At 43.1% G+C, this 24,561-nt stretch overlaps 1 protein-coding gene across 7 annotated transcripts in view; it reads right to left on the bottom strand.

Moving 5' to 3' along the window:
- The window catches only part of GNE (glucosamine (UDP-N-acetyl)-2-epimerase/N-acetylmannosamine kinase), a 153,758-nt gene that overhangs the window by 16,514 nt on the left and 112,683 nt on the right, over window positions 1–24,561 (bottom strand). For 6 of the 7 annotated variants that reach the window (XM_066256755.1, XM_066256753.1, XM_066256752.1 and 3 more), the window contains 4 exons: window positions 15,963–16,168; window positions 8,938–9,389; window positions 2,515–2,667; window positions 323–535 (listed from right to left, as the gene is read on the bottom strand). In XM_066256755.1, coding sequence (XP_066112852.1) covers window positions 323–535; window positions 2,515–2,667; window positions 8,938–9,389; window positions 15,963–16,168 — 1,024 coding nt within the window. Of the gene's footprint in view, window positions 1–322; window positions 536–2,514; window positions 2,668–8,937; window positions 9,390–15,962; window positions 16,169–23,274; window positions 23,433–24,561 lie in introns of those variants that run through there. The other variant, XM_066256750.1, reaches the window with a different exon arrangement.

Genomic DNA, 24,561 nt, shown 5'->3' with positions numbered 1-24,561 from the left:
CCCGCACGCCAGGCCGACGCTCTACCGCTGAGCCAACCGGCCAGGGCCACTACATTCTCTCTTAACACAGCTATCAAAGACCACAATTAACTAAGAAACACTTAGCTCTGATATTACAAAGACAATAAAAATGTAAGTAGAACCCTAAAAAAATTTGGTAATCACAGTGTGCTATTTATAGATTTTAGGCTACAACTGGTCATTAACTTCATTCATTCAATTGTTGATAAAAACGTATGTCGCCACTGACACACACATGCCTGTAATAATTCATACATGTGTGCTAAGCCTTGTCAGTTGAAATATAAGCAAAGGTAGATACCCGTTTCTCTTCCTATCTGACGTGTTCCTAGGTTGATCACAGGTGTTCCAAAGGCTCCAACCTCTCGTACCCCACAACTGCTGTTCCCAATCATACACCCAGCGTGGGCAACCAACTGTATAAACTGGTCAAATGGGACATGTTTAACGGCACGAAAATTAGGATGATGCTCAATGCCCTTCTTCCGCATCACTCGAACCATCTCTTTGCTCCCTGTGAAAGTGAAAAGAACCAATTATGTGGTATATGAGATAAACAGTTTTCATTGCCAAGTATAGCCCACTTAAAGAAATTGCCCCATAAAGACTCATAATAGTTATTAAGGAAATAGTCATTTTAATTGCTGATCGTTCATAAGTAATGACTAAACTGGCCAGCTCTCTGCTTCAACTCATCTAGAAACTTTAAATAGCAGCAGTTGGGACTTTTAAACATCACTCATCAAAGAAAATGTCTTTTATTAATGCCCCAGTAAAAGACCTTAAACAACAATTAAGAGGCTCAAGACAGGCCCGTAGTCTATCTCTGAAGCCAACAGTTCCTAAATGGAAAGGTCTCGACCTCCACACACACCCAGCTGACAGCAGCTCCCGGACAGCACTCCCACTTATGTGGACTAAGCTCCAAGACAACACAGGGAGATTCTGATACTGTGGCTGGTATCTCATTTTAAATGCCTGATTTAAAAAAATGTTACAGATATATGAGGGAGAGGCAACATTCAATGCCTCTGCTTGCCTCTACTCACCCTTTCCTAGCTACTATTTGAGGCAAAGTTACTAATCCGGTTTGAGAAGGCAGGACTGACACTGCGTTCCCCAGAGGCCGTAGCCACTGATTTAACAGAGCTGGGAAATGCAGTGTTCTCTTTGTGGTGAGGTACGTAATGGACGCAGGGTTTAACTCCTTAGCACAGGCCCACCTCTCCCCTGCTAGAGCACATCAGTCACTGCCTCCAATTACTGCAGTGCATGGATAGCCAGAAGGTGCTACTATTCCAAGATTCAGATTTGGGCTCCGTTGTAAGCTTCTCTTTAGCCTTAAGCCTAAATCACAGGTACTGATCCTACTTTCCAGAGAGTTCTACATTAGAGAACTGGGCACTAAGCACATAATGAGAAAGTGATGCCTTGATTCTTATTTCCCTGTTGTTCCTTTTGTGTATTTTATCAAAAACCCTGTGAGAAGGAGAGGTGAGTGGTAGGCATGATTTAGGCATTCCTGGGACCCTTTACTTTCAGAGGGGAAAAGTATTTCTAACTTACGGTATGTACAATCAGGACAGTAAATTACAAACAATATCACTGACAATGACTATTGAACAAATATTTATACAAAAGTTTAAAGGATTATAAAAGAAGAAATATTAAGGTTTTGAAATATTGATAAATTACCCAGACAAAATCTGAGTTATGGGTTCTCAATTTCTTTTTTGCAATTAACACCCTACTTTGTTTCCCCTAAGAGTAAAGACAGGGATTCTTTCAGAGAACGATGGTAACGTCTTGACATTGCAGAGAAGGGAGCCTGCCGCCTTTACCACAGAGTGCCTACGAGCTCAGCAATGAGTGCTGTCAACTAGTAACCAGTATGTGAAATGCCTTCGTGTCAGGTCCTGCTCTGGCAGTTCTCATTTCTCTCATGTCCCCATTCACACGGCTGAGGTCTCACTAGCACCAAAGCCATTCACCAGTAGGTGACCAACCAGGTCAGGCTTGAGGATCAACTGGAGACTCTAGATCTAAATGGTTTAAGCTCAAGATCACTTTGAGGTAAAGCTAATATCAGTAAGAGAACATAAAATAATAATAATAGCTATTTTACTGTGGTCAGTGGGATCATTAGTTTCCTAAAAGCTACTCTTTCAACTTCTAAGGTTTGTCTCCTAGCTACTGCATTTTCATACTGGTGCAAACTGGAGAGAAGAGATTTGACATAAAACTAGAGTCAAAATTAGAAAATTTTTTTAGCATTTATTTCTTTCCTATTAAGTTTCTGAATAGACTCGACAAAAACATCACAATCTCTTCAACCTGCTGCAAAATTGGTGATCCTTTAAAAACTAAACACATTTTAGAATAGAACAGCCTTCAATATAAAATGAGCAAGATAGGAAGGGCAGTCAAAGAGGCATAATGGAAACATACAACTGGAAAGGTAGGTGGAATACTCTCACTTTCACATCCAATTACCTGCATCAATGTTTGGAAATAGAACTAGGGTCCGTTTGTTAAATGAGATAAGTGCATCCAATGTTAACTCGAACATTTTAATGGAATGCTTAATGTCAGTGGTCACAGGGTGCTGGAGAGCAACAATGTAATCTTTAGGTTTTACATCATCACCTGTTTAAAGAAAAACAAACCACATTGCTTCATTAGTTAAGATTCTGGAAAAAAAAAAAAGATTCTGAAAGGAAGAAGAAGCAAATTCCAAAAGGCTAACCCCAACGTCTGTGCTTGGAGCCTGACCAGGCAGTAGTGCAGTGGATAGAGGGTCAGACTGGGACTCAGGTTCAAAACCCCGAGGTCGCCAGCTTGAGCACAAGCTCATCTGGCTTGAGCGCAGGCTCACCAGCTTGAGTGCAGGCTCACCAGCCTGAGCACAGGGTCACTGGCTTGAGTGTGGGATCACAGACATGACCCTGTGGTCACTGGCTTGAAACCCAAGGTGACTGGCCCAAGGTCGCTGGCTTGAGCAAAGGGTCACTCGGTCTGCTGTAGCCCCCAGTCAAGGCACATATGAGAAGGCAGTCAATGAACAACTAAGGTGCCACAACGAAGAATTGATGCTTTTCATCTCTCTCCCTTCCTGTCTGTCTGTTCCTATCTGTCCCTCCCTGTCTCTCGATCTCTGTCACAAAATAAAAATTAAAAAAAAGCTAAGGAAAAAAGTTTATTACACTTTAAGCAGGCTATCCAAATTAGGTTCAACTCAGATAAGAACTTATAACAAGTTACAAACTTAACATTTTACAAAGGTGCTTGCTACCACAAACAAAATATGTAATAGCAGACACTAGAATTCACTGTTTCAAATCCAAACATTTTTTTTTTTTTTTACAGAGACAGAGAGTCAGAGAGAGGGATAGACAGAGACAGACAGACAGGAATGGAGAGATGAGAAGCATCAATCATTAGTTTTTTGTTGCGCGTTGTGACTTCTTAGTTGTTCATTGATTGCTTTCTCATATGTGCCTTGACCGCGGGCCTTCAGCAGACTGAGTAACCCCTTGCTGGAGCCAGCGACCCTGGGTCCAAGCTGGTGAGATTTTTGCTCAAGCCAGATGAGCCTGCGCTCAAGATGGCGACCTCGGGGTCTCGAACCCGGGTCCTTCCGCATCCCAGTCCAATGCTCTATCCACTGCGCCACCACCTGGTCAGGCCAAACATTATTTATTTATTTATTTTTTAATTGAGAGGCAGGGAGGCAGACAGACTTCCACATGCACCTGGACTGGGATCTACCCCGCAAGCCTGCCCCTCACCAGGTGATGCTCTGCCCATCTAAAGGGCTACTATGTTGCTAGGAAACCAAGCTATTTTTAGCACCCAGGAGAGGCCATGAGGAGAGGCCATGGAGACATCCTCAGCACCTGGGGTCAACTTGCTTAAACTGAGCCATGGCTGCAGAAGAGAGAGAAAAAGGGGAGGTGGGGGGTGAAGCAGATGGTCGCTTCTCCTGTGTGCCCTGACCTGGAATAGAACTTGGGACTTCCACACACTGGGCCACACTGAGCCGACGCTCTACCACTGAGCCAACAAGCCAGGGCCCAAAACATTTCAAAGCATTAGAAAAGTGTGAATGTTCCCAATTTCTAACTGTTTCTAATGAATTATCAGTAGTACCAATGAATAATAATATATTGTAAATCAGGGTATTTAGAGATTAAATGAGCTTAATATAGTTCATATAATATATCGGAGCTCCCCATAACATCACCCAACCGATTTAACAAATTGCAAGTATTTTTAACTCTGTTCAAGGACTAGAAAGGCTTCGCCTGTGCCCAGGCTGGGATACCAAGGACAGTTTCACAGCAAAAATTTAAAGTATAAATGGTTCAGGCTGACCTGTGGTGATAGTGGATTAGAGCGTTAACCGGGATCATTGAGACTGCTGGTTTGAAACCTCCAGCATACCCGGTCAAGGCACATATAAGGAGCAACTATGAATTGATGCTTCCCGCTCTCTGCACCCCCCCAGCTCCACCTTTCTCTCTCTCCATCTCCTCTCTCTAAAGTTAATAAATAAAATCTTTAAAATGTAAGTGGTTCAGATGGATAGTGCTATGCCAAAGAACACAAAACAGTTATCAAGAGGGCCTATATTAGCCCATAGAGCTAAAAATGAGCTCTACTCCCTTATTTTTAATGAGAATACATTTCTTTGATATTAATTTTTATGATCAACTTTATAATGCACTATAAGTTTATCATTAATTTCCAACTTCAAACAATAGCAGTTATTTTTTATTTAATGGTAACAGAATTTTTATTAAGAATCTTCTGTAGTATTTAATTTAAAAGACTATAGAGTCCAAATTTTTATTTAAATAATTTTGGTCCTATATTATGCTCTAAATTGGGGCTTGGAGTATATAATTATTAAATTTTTGTGCAAAGGTAGAAAAAGACCTAAAGGCCTAAAAGGATCTATCAGAAACAGAAGTCTAGAAAGTTGATATCAACATAAATTTAGGTAATTCAGTAGATATAGATCAGGACCATTAGAACTATGGGGAGAGAAACAGCAATAAAAGAGATAAAGGATAGGATACAGGTTGGTCCTGCTACAATGCACATTTCTTTTTTTCTTTTTCTGTCTTTCTCTTTCTCTCTTTCTTTTTTTAGAAAGAAAGAAAGGCAGGCAGGCAGAGAGAGATGAGAAGCATCAACTCCTAGTTGCGTCACTTTAGTTGTTTACTGATTGCTCCTCATACGTATCTTGACCAGAGGGTCCAGCCAAGCCAGTGACACCCTTGCTCAAGCCAGCAACCTTGGGCTTCAAGTCAGCAACCTTGGGATCCTGTCGATGATCCAGCACTCTAGCCAGTGACCCTGCACTCAAGATAGTGAGCCTGTGCTCAAGCTGGTGACCTCAGGGTTTCAAACCCAGAATCTCAGCATCCCAGGTCAACTCTCTATCTACTGCGCCACCACAGTCTATAGAATTCACATTTCTATAATATAAACTATCTCATCTGTGCTGGTAAATAGAGGAATGATGTCAGTCTTGAATGTACTGGTTGAGTTATTCAGACATGATTCCCGACGGCTGGATACAGACAACGAGCTATGGAGAAATACAGTACCTGTCAGAGGGTCCCTTCACCCCACAGTCTTCCCCTTGGTTCAGTGTGCCCATGCAGCCTGTCTTGAGAACACTTTCAGGGCAAGTGTCTCTGATCTTTGTGGGTTTGTTTTGTTTTGTTTTTTGGTGGCAATTTTTGAGAATGAGGATGTAATTAGAGCTCCTATAGTCCCACACTGAGGATCATCCTATATAACTTATTGCTACAACTTATTGCTAAGGGGCAAGTGGAAGGTGAAGAGGAAGAAGAATTCCAGTAGTTTACCCCATGAGAACTTTCCACGTCTCATTTATCTTCTAATGTGATTAAGAAACCTCTGCACTAAGGCGCTCTCCCCCAGGGAACACACCCATGCCTTGCTGCCTCCTCTATCCCCCAGGCACATTTCTCTCTGTCCAAAGCTCCCCTTCTCCTGCCTCTGGTAACTTGTTACTAAAACCCATTTCTTCTACATCTGTGACTTTCAAAATAAACCTTTTCTTATAAAAAAAGAAAACAAATAGAAAATAACTATATAGAAAATAACCATATAATGCAGAATGCGGCAGGATTGTGCTTTGTAACTTAAGACTGTGGAGCCAGTTTATAAAATAAAGATGGCAAAAGAGCATAAATTAGAGGTCTTTAAAATAAAAAATTTTTAAAAAGTGAAAAAAGAAAACACAGGACAATGAGCTAGGGCTACCCATCTGGCAATAATACACTTTGTGTAAAGCCTATACCATCTTCTTGATGCTCAACTGACATTATCTCTGCCTTTATCTCCAGGACTCAGCAGCTTCAGCCCTTCACACGACCGTTTCCATTAAGGTTCTATCATTTTGTTTTGTGTTAAAGTTCTATCTTTACTGTGGCATTTCTTTCATTATTAGAAATTTAACATGTCTTTTTAACTTTGCTAAAATTCTTTGAGGGTTGTTTTTATTAATGTTCTGGTTACAAAGCTGCATGTTATTTTTTTCTTTTTCTGTTTAGGGGGGAATAGGGAAGGGAGAGAGATGAGAAGCATCAACTCGTAGTTACATCACTTTTTTAGTTGTTTATTCACTGCTTCTCCTATGTGCCTGCCTCGTCAGTGGTGGGGTAGGGGAACTCCAGCCAAGGCAGTGACCCCTGGCTCAAGCCAGCAACCATGGGATCTTTAATGATCCTGAGCTCAAGCTGGTGACCCCACATTCTAGCTGGATGAGCCCATGCTCAAGCCAGTGTCCCTGATGTTTTGAAGCTGGGACCTCTGTGTCCCAGGTCGACACTCTATCCACTGCACCACCACAGGTTAGACCAAAACTGCATGTTCTGAGTGGCCTACCCAACAGTATTTTCTTAGAAGCAGAGTGATAAACATCAGATGAAGCAAGCAAAGTCTTTGCACAGTGTTAATTGCCAGGGGTAGGTGGCTTGGACTCACTGCCCCCACCTATGTCCCCCCCAACACACACACACACACACACACACACACACACTGGTATGTGTTTTTTATCTAGTTTTTGCTGTTTTGTCATTTTTCTTTTTGTGTGTTTGTGTGTGTCTGTGTATGACAGAGACAGAGTCAGAGAGAGGGACAGATAGGGACAGACAGGAAGGGAGAGAGATGAGAAGCATCAATTCTTCATTGTGGTACCTTCGTTGTTCATTGATTGATTTCTCATATGTGCCTTGACCGTGAGGTTACAGCAGACCAAGTAACCCCTTGCTCGAGCCAGCGACCTTGTGCTCAAGCTGGCGAACCTTGCTCAAACCAGATGAGCCCGCACTCAAGCTTGCGACCTCAGGGTCTCGAACCTGGGTCCTCTGCATCCCAGTCCGATGCTCTATCCACTACCTGGTCAGGTTCATTTTTCTTTTCATGAAGAAATTGCTCAAATTGTTCCAAATAAAACTTAAGCCTTACAAATACAAGTTGGCTGCATTCTGCTTTATAAGAATTATTTTCTAGTCATTATAAGAATTTCAAAAAATCCGAAGTTTTTCAGAATATGTACATACAGAGCTAACAGTATAATCAGAACAGAATGAAAGATTGCTTACTTAGAAGCATACAAAAAAGAAGAGACTAAAACAGACTAGTCTCTTCCACCAGCATTATCTAGACAGGTTTCTTAACTACAAATCTAAGAAATATATAGAATGGATTAACTTACATAGTAGGAAAGCCCAATCCCTTTTCTGTTTGAATGTGATCTAATTTAAAATATACACAATCGCCTGACCTGCGATGGCGCAGTGGGTAAAAGCATCGACCTGGAACGCTGAGGTCGCCGGTTTGAAACCCCGGGCTTCCCTGGTCAAGGCACATATGGGAGTTGATGCTTTCTGCTCCTCCCTCCCTTCTCTCTCTGTCTCTCTCTCTGTCTGCTCTCTCTAAAATGAATAAATAAAATCTAACAATAAATAAATAAAATATACACAATCACTTGAGTACACAATCACTAAGTCAATTTAATTATTAACTTCATTATTCAATAGATCTACCTCATTAAAAAGGAGAGTCCTAAATACTTAAACAGATGATTAATCCTGATTTGTCCTAGATATTATAAATAAACCAAATGAAATTCTGTTTTGTAAACCTATTTTCTTTGCCTCTAATTAACAAAAGGTAGTTTCCAGGAGGCTAGAACAAACATTGTTGATTTCAGACCTTAAAGCTTATTTACAGAGATAACAAACCCTAATAGTACAACTATGACTTTCACTTTTTAATAATAATAATCCCTTTTAAAAAGTACTTATGGCTTACTAGCTGTTTTTAACATTTATTATCTCATCTGAGTATTCCAACAATCCTGTAAGAAAAACACTAAAATTAAAACTTAACAAATTTTCATTGTACTAAAAACAAAAATAAAGGTAAACAAAAATAAAAACACCCATAATTCTGCTAACCAGAAATAACTATTATAAATGACTTGGGGTACTACATCCTTAAACTTCCCATTATGTTACTGTTTTCATAAGAAATGACATCACATTATACAATAATTTTGTAGTTTGTTTTCCCACCCTTTTGCTATGTCAGGATCTATCACTGTAACTAAGTATTCATCCATCCCATTACATTTAATGGATTAAAAGCATTCCATTGTATAAATATATCATAGTTCAATCCATTAAGCCTATTTTACAGAAAAGGTGAGTCTCAGAGAGGTGAAATCATACTATAGGGCAGGATCTCTGAACTAAAACCTTAGCCTTCTGACTGTGAATGGAATAGTCTATCCACAATAGCTTCTGAAAGGACTGAAACATACCCAACACGGACAAACACAACCAATCAGATGGAATAAAGTCTGACACATACCTAACCACATCCGAATGATGCTCATGTAATCTTTGTTCTTGGCACAGAGAAGTTTGTCATAGGAAGGGCAGCCTGCCAAAAGGATGCGATCATGGTCCTCACACATGGATATCAGGTGTTGCTCTGCACTTCGGGTGCAGCACACATGATAATGAGCCAGTTTTGTTATGGCATGTCTGATAGAGTCGTCAATGGTCCCACTAACTTCCCCACCTTCAATGTGAAGGATTCGGATGTTCATCAAGGCAGCAGAGGTGGCCAGGGCTAGGGCATCAAACCTGTCCCCGTGAACAATCATGATATCAGGCTTCAGGCGATTAAGGACATCTGGTAGCTTCACTAGGGCCAGGCCTACCGACTCAACCATGGCTGCCTCATCTTCCCCTCTAACAATCGTGTGTAGCCTGGTGTTAATGTCAAAGTCATCTTGTTCAATCATGCGATATGTATTTCTAAACAGGAGAGAAATAAAAATGTGAGAACATATTCTTAAATACAAGGCCATAAAAATATGAGAAAATCTATCTAAAATCAACTCTGATGAGAGAAATATTTTATAAAATTTTCTTGTTAAATAAATTGAAGTACCACTTACAAATATTAACAGCACAGACTATAAATGCATAAATCATTTGATTACTTTTTCTACCTGCATACCCTGCAGCCACCACCCAGGTTAAGATATAACCGTCCAGCATGTTGGAAATCTCAACTGTGCCCCAATCAGTGAGGACCTGCAGTGAGAACTATCTGAGGCAGAATTTCTTTTATTAGGAAAAAAGATACCAAAGTTTACATTGTTCATGACTTCAGTATTTATAAAATATTAAAAAGAAATACGCTACTTAATAGGAAAAAAATGTTACTTATAGAAGTAAAGCTCATTTTAAAAATTAGCAGAGAACCAGGACACCTGATATATCGTTATAATATAAATTTCTGAATGATCTAAATTTCCGGTTGAATTCTCTTTGTATGGTATTATTGACGCAGCATAATTCCGATTGGGAAAAAACATAAGTTTCACAGCCTTAAATTGGCTGTGAAATGTAGTTTCGAGTAGTCAGTCTCATGCTTCAGTAACAGCGATTCTCAACACCTTAAAGTTTCCCATCTGAATGATGAGATTCTAAGATACGGCTTTTTTTCTAAATATATAATACATTTATTATTTAAAATTAGAAAATACTGAAAATTATTATCCACAACCCTACACACTCTGCAGTATCAGTGTTAGCATTCTAATTTTCTTTCTAGCCATTTTATGCAGAACATTTTACCGTGGCTGAGAACACATTACTCATATATACAATTTTGTAATCTACCGGTACTTAATTCATTTAACACCAACATTTTCTCAGATCACACAAGATTCTTTACATGCATCATTTCACATCATATGGATGTCCTAGTAATTTCAGATTCTTTTGGATTTTCCTACACAAGCTATGCTGTCCTTAAATAAAGACAATCTCTGCATTTAAATATCTTGCTTTATTGTATTGGCTGTTATGTCTCATACAAGCTGAAGAGAAGTGATGAAAGTGTAAGTCCTTACCTTGTTCCCAATTTTAGGAGGAAAGCATACATTTTATATTAGCTACAGGTTTTTCACAGGTGCTCTTTATCAGACTGAAGAATTTCCATTCTATTCCACGTTTACTACAAGTTTTTATATTAGTTATTTAACTTTGTCATGTTTTGTTTTTTTTTTTTTTTGTTTTTTTTTTATTTATTCATTTTAGAGAGGAGAGAGAGAAGGGGGGAGGAGCGGAAAGCATCAACTCCCATATGTGCCTTGACCAGGCAAGCCCAGGGTTTCGAACCGGCAACCTCAGCATTTCCAGGTCAACGCTTTATCCACTGTGCCACCACAGGTCAGGCCTTTGTCATGTTTTTTAACATGTACTGAGATGATTGTACTGAGATGATTGAGGGTTTTCTCCGTTCTGTTAAGATGTGAATTATACTAATAGATTTTCAGATGTTAAATTCCTGAGATAAACCCACTTAGTTATGATGTATTATTGGTTTTTTATGTTGCTGGATATGATGGATGTTTCTTTGTCTCCTCCTCAGTTTGGCTGCCTCCCTGTGTTTGTTTCTCGTACAGGGGTCCTCGGGTTACGACAGTCTTGACATATGACGTTTTGAGTTTACGACACTCAGTCCCATGAAAACTTAAAAACATTGACACGTGTTTCAGCTTACCCTGTTAGTGCCGTACTTACGAATACATACGCGAACTATTTTGTGCGTAGAAGAATATGCAGTGTTCTTTTTCTGTGGCTTAGTTGTGTTTTTATGTTCTAGATGATGATTTTACAACTGTGTTAACATAGGTAAGTGACTTAGGCTAGGCATGTTTCGACTTACACCAATATTCGGGTTATGTCACCGTTGTAGGAACGGAACTGTGTCGTAACCCAAGGACTCCCTCCCTGTACTAGGCAGACCTGCTGCATCTCCCAGTCTTGGTAGAGTGGTCTTATGAAGTAGCTGTCCTGTAGGGCCTAGTGGCACAGCCTCCTTGGTTGCCCAAACTGGGAGCTGCAGGTGGCCACCCCCTATGTGGGCTGTGTGCACCCTCCTGTTGTCGTTGAGCCTTGATTGCTGTTGGCACGTGAATGGGAGGGATTTACCCCCAGGCCAATCATGATCCACCGTAGAGGATCTACTGTGCAGTGGCCGACCCCAAAGAGCAGGATTCACTTCAATGAGGCAAAGGTGCCCACTGAGTGAGCTCTGTGAGTATATCGCTCATGGAGACGGTTGGGTGGTGTTTTGGTGTGGTCTGAAGCTGTCCACCAGATGTGCTGGCTAAGGGGCCTCCCAGGAGGTGCAGGCCAAGGTCATTCACCACCTCTGCACTGCCAGGGGCCACCCAGCATAAGCTGCAAAGTGGTCTGCAAATAGCTGCTACTTGTGCTGGGCTTAGGGCCACTTAGCAAGAGGTATGGGGCATGCCAAGGCCAAATGCTACTTGTTTGAGAGATTTGGGGAAAGTCCACAGCCTAAGCCAAGACAGCTCATTTGATTTTTTTTTTAAATTTACTCATTTTTAGAGAGGAGAGGGAGAGACAGAGAGACAGAGAGACAGAGAGAGAGAAGGGGGGAGGAGCTGGAAGCATCAACTCCCATATGTGCCTTGACCAGGCAAGTCCAGGGTTTTGAACCGGCAACCTCAGCATTTCCAGGTCGATGCTTTATCCACTGCACCACCACAGGTCAGGCCAAGACAGCCCATTTGTATGCAGCTTGGGTAGGCCTGCAAGTTTAGGTGAGGCAAGTAAGGGCTCAGGGAATCATCAGGGTAAGTTGAACTGTGTTAGGTTGATGGGAGACTCAGATATGGCTACAGCTCTGTGGGAAAAGGGCCCCAAAAAGGAACAGTGGCCTCTGCCACACTTCTGTCTGGGAGAAACTGCCCCTCTGATCCTTTCTGAAGCCAGAAAATTCAGTTACTCCCCATATACCCCTGGCTCCTTTTCAGCCGCTGCCCCAGTGCTGGAGTACAACGCGAATAAGTCCAAGTGCACAGAGACCTTTAAGGGAAACACATAGGACTCCAGCAGCCCTCTGTCTCACTCAGTCAAAGTCCCTACTGGTTTTCACAGCCAGGAGTTATGGGACTTCTCTTCCTGGCACTGGAACTGGCCTGGTCTGGGGAGCTTGTATGGAGCTGGGTTTTCCTCACTCCTCAGGGGCACTTCTGCAGCAGCCAAGATACCCTTCCCAATTTTGAACTACCAAACGTGGGTGTGGGACCAGCCCATTTTTAAAAAATTTATTTATTTATTCTTCTTTTCCAAGTGAGAGGAGGGGAGATGGACAAGCTCCAGCATGCGCCCCAACCTGGATACACCTGGTAACCCTGTCTGGGGCTGATGCTCTGCCCATCTGGGGCCATGCTTGCAACCAAGCTATTTTAGTGCCTGAGGTAGAAGCTCCACAGAGCCATCTTAGTGCCTGGGGCCATGGAGCTTGAACCAATCGAGCTATGGCTGCAGGAGGAGAAGAGAGAGAGAAGGGGGAGGGGAGGGATGGAGTAGCACAGGGGTTGGGAACCTATGGTTTGCAAGCCAGATGTGGCTCTTTTGATGGCTGCATCTGGCTCACAGACAAATCTTTAATAAAAATAATAATGTTAAAAATATAAAACATTCTCATGTATTATAATCCATTCATTTCCTACCGCTCATGTTCATGGTTGTGGGTGGTTGGAGCCAATCACAGCTGTCCTCCAGGACAACACCAAATTTTTTTTTTTCTTTTTCTGAAGCTGGAAACGGGGAGAGACAGTCAGACAGACTCCCGCATGCGCCCGATCCCGGCACGCCCACCAGGGGCGAGGCTCTGCCCCTCCAGGGCTTCGCTCTGCCTCGCGACCAGAGCCACTCTAGCACCTGGGGCAGAGGCCAAGGAGCCATCCCCAGCGCCCGGCCATCTTTGCTCCAATGGAGCCTTGGCTGCGGGAAGGGAACAGAGAGGAAGGAGAGGGGGAGGGGTAGAGAAGCAGATGGGCGCTTCTCCTGTGTGCCCTGGCCGGGAATCGAACCCGGGTCCCCCGCACGCCAGGCTGACGCTCTACCGCTGAGCCAACCGGCCAGGGCCAACACCAAATTTTTATTGGATAATACCTAAAGTACATGGGTCGTTGTATGGCTCTCACAAAATTACATTTTAAAATATGTAGTTTTTATGGCTCTCTCAGCCAAAAAGGTTCTTGACCCCTGGAGTAGCAGATGGTCACTTCTCCTCGTGTCCTGACTGGGAATCAAACCCAGGACATCCACACACTGGGTCAATGCTCTACCACTGAGCCAGCTGGCCAGGACGGGACCAGCCCATTCTTTATCTCCACCCCTGCTACCAGTCTGGATGTGGCTTATTACTTTAATCCTTAGTTTCAGAACTCCTGTTTGGCTAGATTTCAGGGGATTCTGAATGATGGTTGTTCTGTAGCTTAGTTATAATTCTGATGTGGTTGTGGGAGGATGCGAGTTCAGCATTTACTTACTCTACATTTTTGGCCATTGTTCTTTCCTTATTTTCACATTTTTGTTGGAGAAACCCTATAGAGCCTGGTGTCTCAACATCAGCACTACTGACATTTTGGGTCAGATAGATCTTCGTTGTGGGGGGGTCTGACCTGTGCCTTGGAAGATGTTTAGAAAAGTCCTTAGTGTCTTTTAAAAACTGTTGAGTAAATAAATGAACAAAGGAGTTTCTAAGTAGTATGTTATTAATGTGATTTCCTTTCTTTTTTTGTCCAATTCTTTTTTTTTTTTTTTTTTTTTTTTTTTTCATTTTTCTGAAGCTGGAAACAGGGAGAGACAGTCAGACAGACTCCCGCATGCGCCCGACCGGGATCCACCCGGCACGCCCACCAGGGGCGATGCTCTGCCCATCCTGGGCGTCGCCATGTTGCGACCAGAGCCACTCTAGCGCCTGAGGCAGAGGCTACAGAGCCATCCCCAGCGCCCGGGCCATCTTTGCTCCAATGGAGCCTTGGCTGCAGGAGAGGAAGAGAGAGACAGAGAGGAAAGCGCGGCGGAGGGGTGGAGAAGCAAATGGGCGCTTCTCCTGTGTGCCCTGGCCGGGAATCGAACCCGGGTCCTCCGCACGCTAGGCCGACGCTCTACCGCTGAGCCAACCGGCCAGGGCTTTTTTTGTCCAATTCTTAAGAGTATAAAAATACTAGTTGTTTTTTTTTAATCCAAGCAGTTGCAGTGGAAAGGTAGCTTATTTTTTATGTTGTTTTAATGCCTTCTCAAAGTAGATAATACATTCATGTGGTTTAAAATTCAAGATATACAAAATTTTACAGTGAAAAGAATACCTTCTCACTTGTTTCCCAGTCATTCAATTCCTCTTCCCAAAGTAACCAACTTCTTGTGTTAGAATGTACTTTAAATATACATTTCCATTAACCATTAGTCAAATTTCCTATTTAACAGATAAATACTACCTTTCCTCCCTAATTACTGTGGGATGCAGATAAGAACCTACCAGTTTCCTTGAGGGCCTCTCTCCCACTAGGTCTGCTGTTAAACTTTTCTCATAGACCTTTCGTCCATTCTTTGTCTTGTGAATATAAGAAAACTCAAGCAGGTTTTCATAGGCAAAATTCATTTCAAATTTTTAAAAGCTATGAAATTTTGAGCTGCTCATAAATTTCTTCCCTACTCTACTCTGAAGTTCTTACAGCAAACTGCTAACTTGGTTTTTGGAGGCAGGTTTTTATTTATTTGTTTCTGCTGTTGTTGTTACCTTGTTTTTAAAGAATATTCTTAAGTCAAAAATAATTTTACTTTAACACAAACTTCTTTTATATTTAATATTATATTTTTCAGTATCTTTGGAGGTTGCATTAAGATTTTCATGCCACAAGGGTGCATTAATTGCCACTTTATAACATAAAACAAAATGAATGTTCATCTTTGGTTTATACATTCTGCTCCCTCAGATTTCACAACTTTCATTTTTCATATTCTGACTCTGATGAATAACAAATCTAATGTCATCAAAATAAATATCAATGGTAATGGTAATATAACATTCTACTTTACCTTGTAAATCAATTAGATTTTTAAAATCTTGTACCATATCTACTACTTAATACACTACTGATCTATATGCCAATTTGAATGTAGAATTAACATTAGAATTCACAAAACAGATTACATGGAATCACATCGTTGTATCACCATTTCTCCTGAAGGTAATAACAAATAATATTAATAGCTAGCATTTATCAAGCATCTACTAAGCAGAATCACTGTGATGAGTCCTCTGTATCACTATCTCCACTCTTCACAATAACCTACAACGTAAGTTTTCACTCCATTTTATAATTGAGGAATTTGAGGCTCAGAGAGGCTAAGCAACTTCTCTACGGCCACATAAAAACTAAAGGATAGAACTGGGATATAAAGGTAGGGCCACACAGTTCCTAGGTCCAAGCTCTCTCCAGGACATCACGCTGCAATAAAGAATATCATAAGAAAATGCTTTCACCTTACCCATAGTCATCTATCAGGTGAGAGCCAAGCACCACCACGTCAAGGTCAAAAAACTCAGGTTCCGTTTTAATGCCAAACATAATTGGTGCGAGTTTAGAATAATCAGCACGGTTGCAAGTAGCAACACAAACCCGAAGCTTTCGGTTATTCCCATTCTTCTCCATGACTTGTTTTTTTCTTTTTGAAAGGTCCTTAAAATAGAGTTCCTGAAGTTCCAAAAATAAATAAATAAAATAAATAAATAAATAATTTATGATCAGTATGATAGGTCCTAGATATAACAGAATTTTGTGGTTGTAAGTCCTTATCCACCATTTAGTATAGTGATTCTTAACCTTTTTTCCTGACCTCACCTCTGTGTGACACTGCCAGGGAATACCCAGAGTGATGAAATTCCAGCTGACTAACTAGGCCTCCACCCCTTTCTCACACTTAATGCACTGCAATGCAATTAAGAAACAGTGACATAAATCAAATCTCATTTAAAAGGCAAGCAATTAGCCCTTTATTAGTTAAAAATTACTTGCCAGACCTTATAATTGATCCCAACATACCAGACTATTGCAAAACTTTGAGAATTACTGATATAGTTCAACTCCCTCACTAACACAAAGGGAAATACAAGTCTTGAAAGGAGAAATTACTTCCCCAAGAATCAAGATCACATCTTATGAGGGATGAGATCTATTCACCCTCACAACCACAGACTCACTATATACAAAGCACTGTGATTAGTGCTAAGGAAGAGAAAGATAAGATTAAAAAACAACAACCCCCTCCCCCCATAAAACCCTTTTTTTTAAGATTAAGAGATGTGTAGGATGAATTTACTAGTAGTTATGAAACATAGTCAATACCTGTATACAGTAAATGTTGTCAATAAACAACCCTAATTTTAAGGCTTCATTAGCACCTATTGCCAGTGATTTCCAACTTGAAAACTCCCAATGTCTACCAGAATTTCCTGTCCCACAGGCACCTTAAAGTCACTATCCAAAACAGAACTCATTTTCCTTTCCAGACCTGTTTCTCCTTCCTTGTTCTCTCCCTGAGTTATGAACTTCCATTCATCCCAATGCCTTAACGTCTTGGCCTCCTCTGTTCCTCATCCTGTACCTCCTAAAGCCCAATCAATCCACCTGCTTAGTATCTTCCAAATCTGCCTCCTCTCCTTCCCCACTAGGGCATTCCGTAGCCTAGGCCAATCTCTCATCTTAGGTCTGAACTATGGTAACAGCTATCAAAGCAATTTGCCTGTCTCTAGCCTTTCCCTGCCGCCACCAGACTTTCAGAGTGATCTTTCCAAAGTCCATAAATCTGATTATCATGGAAAACAGGATTCATCACCAATGGATGAAGTCCAAATTGCTAATCTGGACCTATCCTATCCTTCCCTTACTCTGTGCCAAAGCCATACCGAAGTGCCTGAAGTTCAACCAGCGGGTCTCCATATTTGTGCTCTTCTAGATGCAGGTACCTTTACCTGAAACTTCCTTCCCTTCTGGCCTGGACTCCTCCTCCTACCTCCAAACTCAGCCTAAGTGTCACCCCCTCTGGAAAGCTTTCACAAAAACCTCATTCCTCCTCAGCCCGCCCTCTTAGTTGCTGCCTGCCTCTGAGCACTATGGCCCAGCCATACAGATACATGCTATCGCTCAACTCCTCTGCCTTCCTGTCCCCTTATCATTCCATATCCTCAATTCAGAAAGTAAAAATCAGTGACAAGGGATAAGAGGCATGTTTTATGGAGTTTTTGTTTTTTTTGCTGAAGTTGGAAACGGGGAGGCAGTCAGACAGACTCCCGCATGCGCCCAACCGGGATCCACCTGGCACGCCCACAAGGGGGCGATGCTCTGCCTATCTTGGGGCTTCGCTCTGCCGCAATCAGAGCCATTCTAGCGCCTGAGGCAGAGGCCACAGAGCCATCCTTAGCGCCCGGGCCAACTTTGCTCCAATGGAGCCTTGGCTGCAGGAGGGGAAGAGACAGAGAGGAAGGAGAGGGGGAGAGGTGGAGAAGCAGATGGGCGCTTCTCCTATGTGCCTTGGCTGGGAATCGAACCCGGGACTCCTGCATGCCAGGCCGACGCTCTACCACTGAGCCAACTGGCCAGGGCCTTGCGGAGTATTTTAAATATGTTTTATGGAACACTTTAAACTTCTTTTTTTTCTTTTTTTTTTACAGAGGCAGAGATAGACAGGGACAGACAGACAGGAATGGAGAGAGATGAGAAGCATCAATCATTAGTTTTTCGTTGCGTGTTGCGACTTCTTAGTTGTTCATTGATTGCTTTCTCATGTGCCTTGACCGCGGGCCTTCAGCAGACCGAGTAACCCCTTGCTGGAGCCAGCGACCTTGGGTCCAAGCCGGTGAGCTTTTTTTGCTCAAGCCAGATGAGCCCGCGCTCAAGCTGGCGACCTTGGGTCTCGAACCTGGGTCCTTCCGCATCCCAGTCCGATGCTCTATCCACTGCGCCACCACCTGGTCAGGCTTAAACTTCTTTATACCAACATAAAATTGATATAAAATGTCATGGACTGATCTCAATGCTTATCATTCAGGAAGTGCACCAATATTTAGCATTTGCACTCAGGAATCCAGAAAAGCTTGAATAAGAATGCCAATTAAAAAGGGAGCTGCCCTTTAGATCATGGTAATCTCTGAAATTCAGTGGAAATCCTATAAGTAGCCCTCTGTGTTGGTATCTCATCTCTCTTAAACTAGAACTTCTATAATCACACAATTTGCCCATCATTGGGCCCATTCTGAATTCCAGTCTCAGTAAAAGCTAATTCCACTCAATGGAAAGCATTTATAAGATAATGAGGCCCTGACCAGTTGGCTCAGTGGTAGAGCATTAGCCCAGTGTATGGACGTCCCGGGTTCAATTCACAGCCAGGGCACACAAGAGAGGCGCCCATCTGCCTCTCCAGTCTCCCCCTCTCCTTTCTCTCTATCTCTTTCTTCCCCTCCCGCAGCCAAGGCTCTATTGGAGCCAAGTTGGCCTGGGTGCTGAGGATGGCTCCATGGCCTCTGCCTCAGGCCCTAGAATGGCTCCGGTTGAAACGAAGCAATGCCCTAGATGGGCAGAGCATTGCCCCCTGGTGGGCGTGCCGGGTGGATCCTGGCCGGGCGTATGCAGGAGTCTGTCTCTCTGCCTCCCTGCTTCTCTCTTCAGAAAAATACAAAAAAAGATAATGAAATGGGCATTCTGTCAAGTTCTCACTTAATGTTTTCAATAGTTTCTGCAACTAAGGGAAACAAAACCAATTTTACCATAAGCCAACAATTTTCAACCTTTTTCATTTCATGGCACATATAAACTAATTACTGAAATTCTACAGCACACTAAAAAACGTAATTTTTGCTGATATGACAGAAAAATAGGTATAATTTTGATTCATTCACACCAGATGGCTATTGTTGTGTTGGCCATTGTCTTTTTTTTTTTTTTTTTCTCTGTATCTTTCTGAAGTTGGAAACGGGGAGGCAGTCAGACTCCCACATGCGCCCGACCAGGATCCACCTGGCATCTCCACCAGGGAGCGATGCTCTGCCCATCTTGGGGCGTCGCTCTGCTCTGCTGCAATCAGAGCCATTCTAGCACCTGAGGCAGAGGCCACAGAGCCATCCTCAGTGCCCGGGTCAACTTTGCTCCAATGGAGCCTTGGCTGTGGGAGGGGAAGAGAGAGACAGAGAGGAAGGACAGGGGGAGGGGTGGAGAAGCAGATGGGCGCCTCTCCTGTGTGCCCTGGCCGGGAATCGACCCCAGGACTCTGCATGCCAGGCCGACGCTCTACCACTGAGCAAACCGGCCAGGGCCTGTTGTCATTTTTTACTTGGCAATCTAAGGGAAAAGAGGTCAGTGCCCCTGAATAAATAGGTATTGCATGTTTTAAAAATTCTTGCGGCCCTGGCCAGTTGGCTCAGCGGTAGAGTGTTGGCCTGGCGTGCGGGGGACCCGAGTTCGATTCCCGGCCAGGGCACATAGGAGAAGCGCCCATTTGCTTCTCCACACCCCCCCCCTCCTTCCTCTCTGTCTCTCTCTTCCCCTTCCACAGCCAAGGCTCCATTGGAGCAAAGATGGCCCGGGTGCTGGGGATGGTTCCTTGGCCTCTGCCCCAGGCGCTAGAGTGGCTGGGGTCGCGGCAGAGCGATGCCCCAGAGGGGCATAGCATCGCCCCCTGGTGGGCAGAGCATCGCCCCTGGTGGGCATGCCGGGTGGATCCCGGTCGGGCGCATGCGGGAGTCTGTCTGACTGTCTCTCCCCGTTTCCAGCTTCAGAAAAATACAAAAAATAAAAATAAATAAAAATAAAAATTCTTGCGGCATACCAATTAAAAATCACTGGCCTACAGCATCTCATCAACGTTACAACAAAATAAGGCTGCTGTAGTCACAAGACCTGAGCACTAACTCATAATTAAAGAGACAAAAAGATTTTTTCTAAAAATGGTTGTCTTAAGTGTTCTTGTACAAAATCCTTTTTCCACTGATCATTAAATTTAAGCTGAATAAATCCTTGGTGATATTTAATTTGCTCGGTGAGGCAAAGCAAATCATTCATGGTTGGTCAATCTGTATTTATTTTAAAAGAACAGTAAACTTCCCATCTGGCAATACTAAAATGCTTAGTATTTACCAGGTAACTCAAAGGTTATTCTGCCAAAATTGAGAGTAAGCTAGCTATACAAGTAAACTATGAGAAATACAAAGTTACTTAGGCCAAAACATTTTAAGGAAATAAATTAAATCTTAAAAAGAAAATAGTGAAATGCCTTTTTAAGAGGTGAATTCTTTTTAAAAAATAACTTGATTTAACTTACTTTTTGATTAAGCAATATATTCACATGGCTTAAAACTGAAGAAACAAAAGGCTATTAGCAAAAAGTGTTTTGTGTTCTCAATCGTGTCATTCTTCTCCCTGGAAGCTAAAAGTTACTAGTTTCTTATCTATAGATAAACAATGTGCATATAAATACAGGGGGTCCTCAGGTTAAAACAGTCTGGACATATGGCATTTAGAGTTTACAACACTCACTCCCATAAAAACTTTAAAAAACTGAGATGTGAGTATTTCGGCTTACGCCCTTAGCGTTGTACTTACATACTACTGGGTGACGAGCGCAGTAATCCGGCATGAGTGAGGAAGCTGGTGTCCTCCGGTACGCTTACCTAAACCGTTTTGGACTATTAAAAGCACAAATGTTCCATCTGTGTTAGGCTAGGGTGTTTTGACTTACACTAAAATTCAGATTATGTCACCATCGTAGGAACTGAACTGTGTTGTAACCTGAGGACCCCCTGTACACATATATTTCATTATTTATTTATTTTTAGAGAGGAGAGAGACAGAGGTCAGAGAGAGAGAGAAGGGGGGAGGAGCTGGAAGCATCAACTCCCATATGTGCCTTGACCAGGCAAGCCCAGGGTTTCGAACCGGCGACCTCAGTATTTCCAGGTCGATGCTTTATCCACTGCACCACCACAGGTTAGGCAGGCCCATATATTTCTTTAATAGTAAACATTTGCCAGGCACTTCTGAGATGCCAAGTGCTGTGTGAAGAGCTTTAGAAGCATTAAGTCATTTCGCCCTATCTTATTATCCCCATTTTACAAATGGGCACATTGAGGTACAGCGAAAAATAACTTGCCTCAAATCACAGTTAACTGCCAGAACCAAAAATCAAACCCAGCATTCAGGACACTGCCCACATCCAGCATTTGCTTTGTGTCTGTTCATTTCATAAATACCCAAGAGTGAGAACTTTCTTTGTTCCTGGTCCTGCCAAGAGAACCCGATACTCTAGTCCCCAACCCTCTTATCTGAGGTTTCACTTTTTTGTGTGGTTTCGGTTATCCATGGTCTAAGACTATTAAATGGAAAATTCTTGTTTTAAATGTCATACTGTTCTCAGAAGGGTAATGAAATCTCACTCCACTCTGTCCTGCCTGGGCTGTGACTCATCCCTTTCTTCAGCACTGTATCCAGGATATATACCCTTGCCGACCGTTAGTCATTTATAGCAGTCTTGGTTTTCAAATCAACTGTCACAGTATCACAGTGCTTGTGTTCAAATAACTCTTATTTTACTTACTAATGGTTTCAAAGGATAAGAATAGTGATATGGGCAGTTCAAATATGCAAAAGAGAAGTCGTAAAGTGCTTCCTTTAAGTGAAAACATGAAAGTTCTCAATAAGAAAAGAAAAAAACTCAAGTTGACATTGCTAAGACCTACAGTAAGAACGTCGAAATTGTGAAGAAGGAAAAAAAATTCATACTAGTTTTGCTGTCGTACCTCAAATTGTAAAAGTTAAAGCCATGGTGCATTAAGTGCTTAAATGGAAAAGGCATTAAACTTCATTAAAGGTATATATACACAGGAAAAAAACCAAAAACCCCAGTATATTAGGGTTTGGTACTATCTGCAGAGGGTCCTGGAACCAGTCCCCATGGATAAAGGGGACTACTATATATACCTACACCACTCTTCCCTTAGTGCAGAGGAATGAGACAAAGGAAGGAAGGAAGGAAAAAAGGAAGGAAGGGTCTATATAAAAGTGGTATGAAATTCAGAACCCTATACCTGAGCTATAATTACATATGGCTTCTTCCAGAGCATCTACTCGCTATCTACATATAATGCCAAGCTGTATTCCACCCCAGCCCTCCTCTCTATCAGAGTAGCAAAATATACTTTTTTCGTGCTCTTACAGGTGTGTTCAGGATGGGGGCATGACGAAATAAACGCCTGTCAAACTTTCAAGGAAGCCCAGACTCAGAAGGTAGTCAGGGCTGGGCACAGACCTTCAAAATCATCTTTTAGTTCAACCTCTATACCTACAGGAACTTGCCTGCCAAGTAGCTCTCCGCCCTCTCTTGCACATTTCCGTTAACAGGACACTATCTTTCGGGACCGCCCGTTTTCTTTTTGGACAGCATTGCCCTAGGATAAAGTCACGCCCGGCCTTCCCCTAACACCTGCCCACGCCCCACGTCCCCGCCCCGCCAACTTCCCGGTAACTCGCGCTGGGCCGTAATGAACCTGTTCGCTTCACCTGCCACAAGGTGGGGCCTATAATGGGACTAAAGAGAGGCCTTGGCACCCCAATAAATTCAATAATTTTAAAATAAAAGAAGGACCCCGGCAGGCCCGTGGGAGACAGGGCGAGGCCGGGTCGGGTGTGGCCGGGGGGCGCGGTGCGGTGCGAAACCTCGGGTTGGGGGCCGGAGAAGGCCCTAGAGGCCGGGAGACACTCTCCCCAAGCGCGCCCCCCAGGTCCCGGGTCCCCCGCGGACGCATGGCTCTCACCAGTCGCTGGTCCGCTGTTCCCTCCCGCGCCGGGGCCACGCCTCGAAGGCGAAAGCCAAACGCCGCGCCAGCCAGAAGGCTGTGCACAAGCCCGCCCCCTTGGCTTCCGCAACTCGGCCCCGCGGGTCGATGACTCGTCGCTCGACCCCAGCTCCGCATCCCCTGCCCCTTGCACACCTACACCAAGCACCCAATCGGCGAGCGCGTCTTTACGTCACATGAGAGGAACCCGGTGGTTGGCTGTGCCTTGTGCGCCCCACCCCCTTCTCAAGAGGAGTCCGGGGCGGGGTGGACTGAGTGCCTTCCGTGGTCGTGGCACTGTAGGTCCCGCTAGCCCTTGTTCTCGCCCCCCCCCCCCGCCCCGGCCACATTAACGCTTGGAAATCCGAGGCCTCCCACGCCTTCCATGCGCCAGTCACTTCGCAGGCCTTGACCAAAACAGTACTGTTGGGTGGACTGTCCACCCCAAGTTAAGCCTTGCCACTCCAGGACCCAGACTGCTAGAAGGTTCTGATGGCAAATACTAGATGATCACTAGAACGAGCTCCTCCTGGGCCTCCCCTGTGGAGAAATCCTCTCGTGCGGGCCCGCGGACTGCCAGAGGACAAGGCTATGGAAGGAAGAGTGGTGGTGGGAAAGCGCTCACACACCTCCTGACGAAGACTTTTAATAATCCTTTAAAATTCTTGAATCAACATTGACAAACTTTGAGTTGGTGATAACAAAACATTAAAACTTTTTTTTACAGCCATTAAATAAATTACCACAGATGAAACTAAACAGTCTAACAACTCAATGAGAGTTCTTACATAAGGTGAATATATCCAATCAAACTTTTGCACTTGATTTTTCAGTTAATGACAAATTAATTTGCATAAGACTTATTAACAGTTCTTCCACAACTAGCTTGGAGCCACTAAAAGGTCATATCAGGCTTAAAAGGATAAACATTACAGAGTTTTATGCACGAAAACGCCATTGGATTTCTTTTTCAAATATTTTCACTTCTGTGTGGACAATGGATTGGATCAAGAATGATGGCAGTCTGAAGGATGTGTAAGAAATGTGGTACCACTGCGTGTGATAGGGCTGGGAAGGATTCGTATTTTTCACTAAATTCCTTTGTATAATACCTTCCTTTTTTATTTTGTAATATATGCAGATATTCTGTATTAAAGAGAATAAAATAAAATTAATTGAAAATATGATGGTGGCCCTGGCCGGTTGGCTCAGCTGTAGAGCATTGGCCGGGTGAGCAGATGACCCGTGTTCAATTTCCAGTCAGGG

This window comes from Saccopteryx bilineata, chromosome 2 (genome assembly GCF_036850765.1).
Source record: "Saccopteryx bilineata isolate mSacBil1 chromosome 2, mSacBil1_pri_phased_curated, whole genome shotgun sequence".
NCBI lineage: Eukaryota > Metazoa > Chordata > Mammalia > Chiroptera > Emballonuridae > Saccopteryx > Saccopteryx bilineata.
Note: the sequence above shows the minus strand (reverse complement) of the source record. Positions and strands in the feature narration are given on the sequence as shown.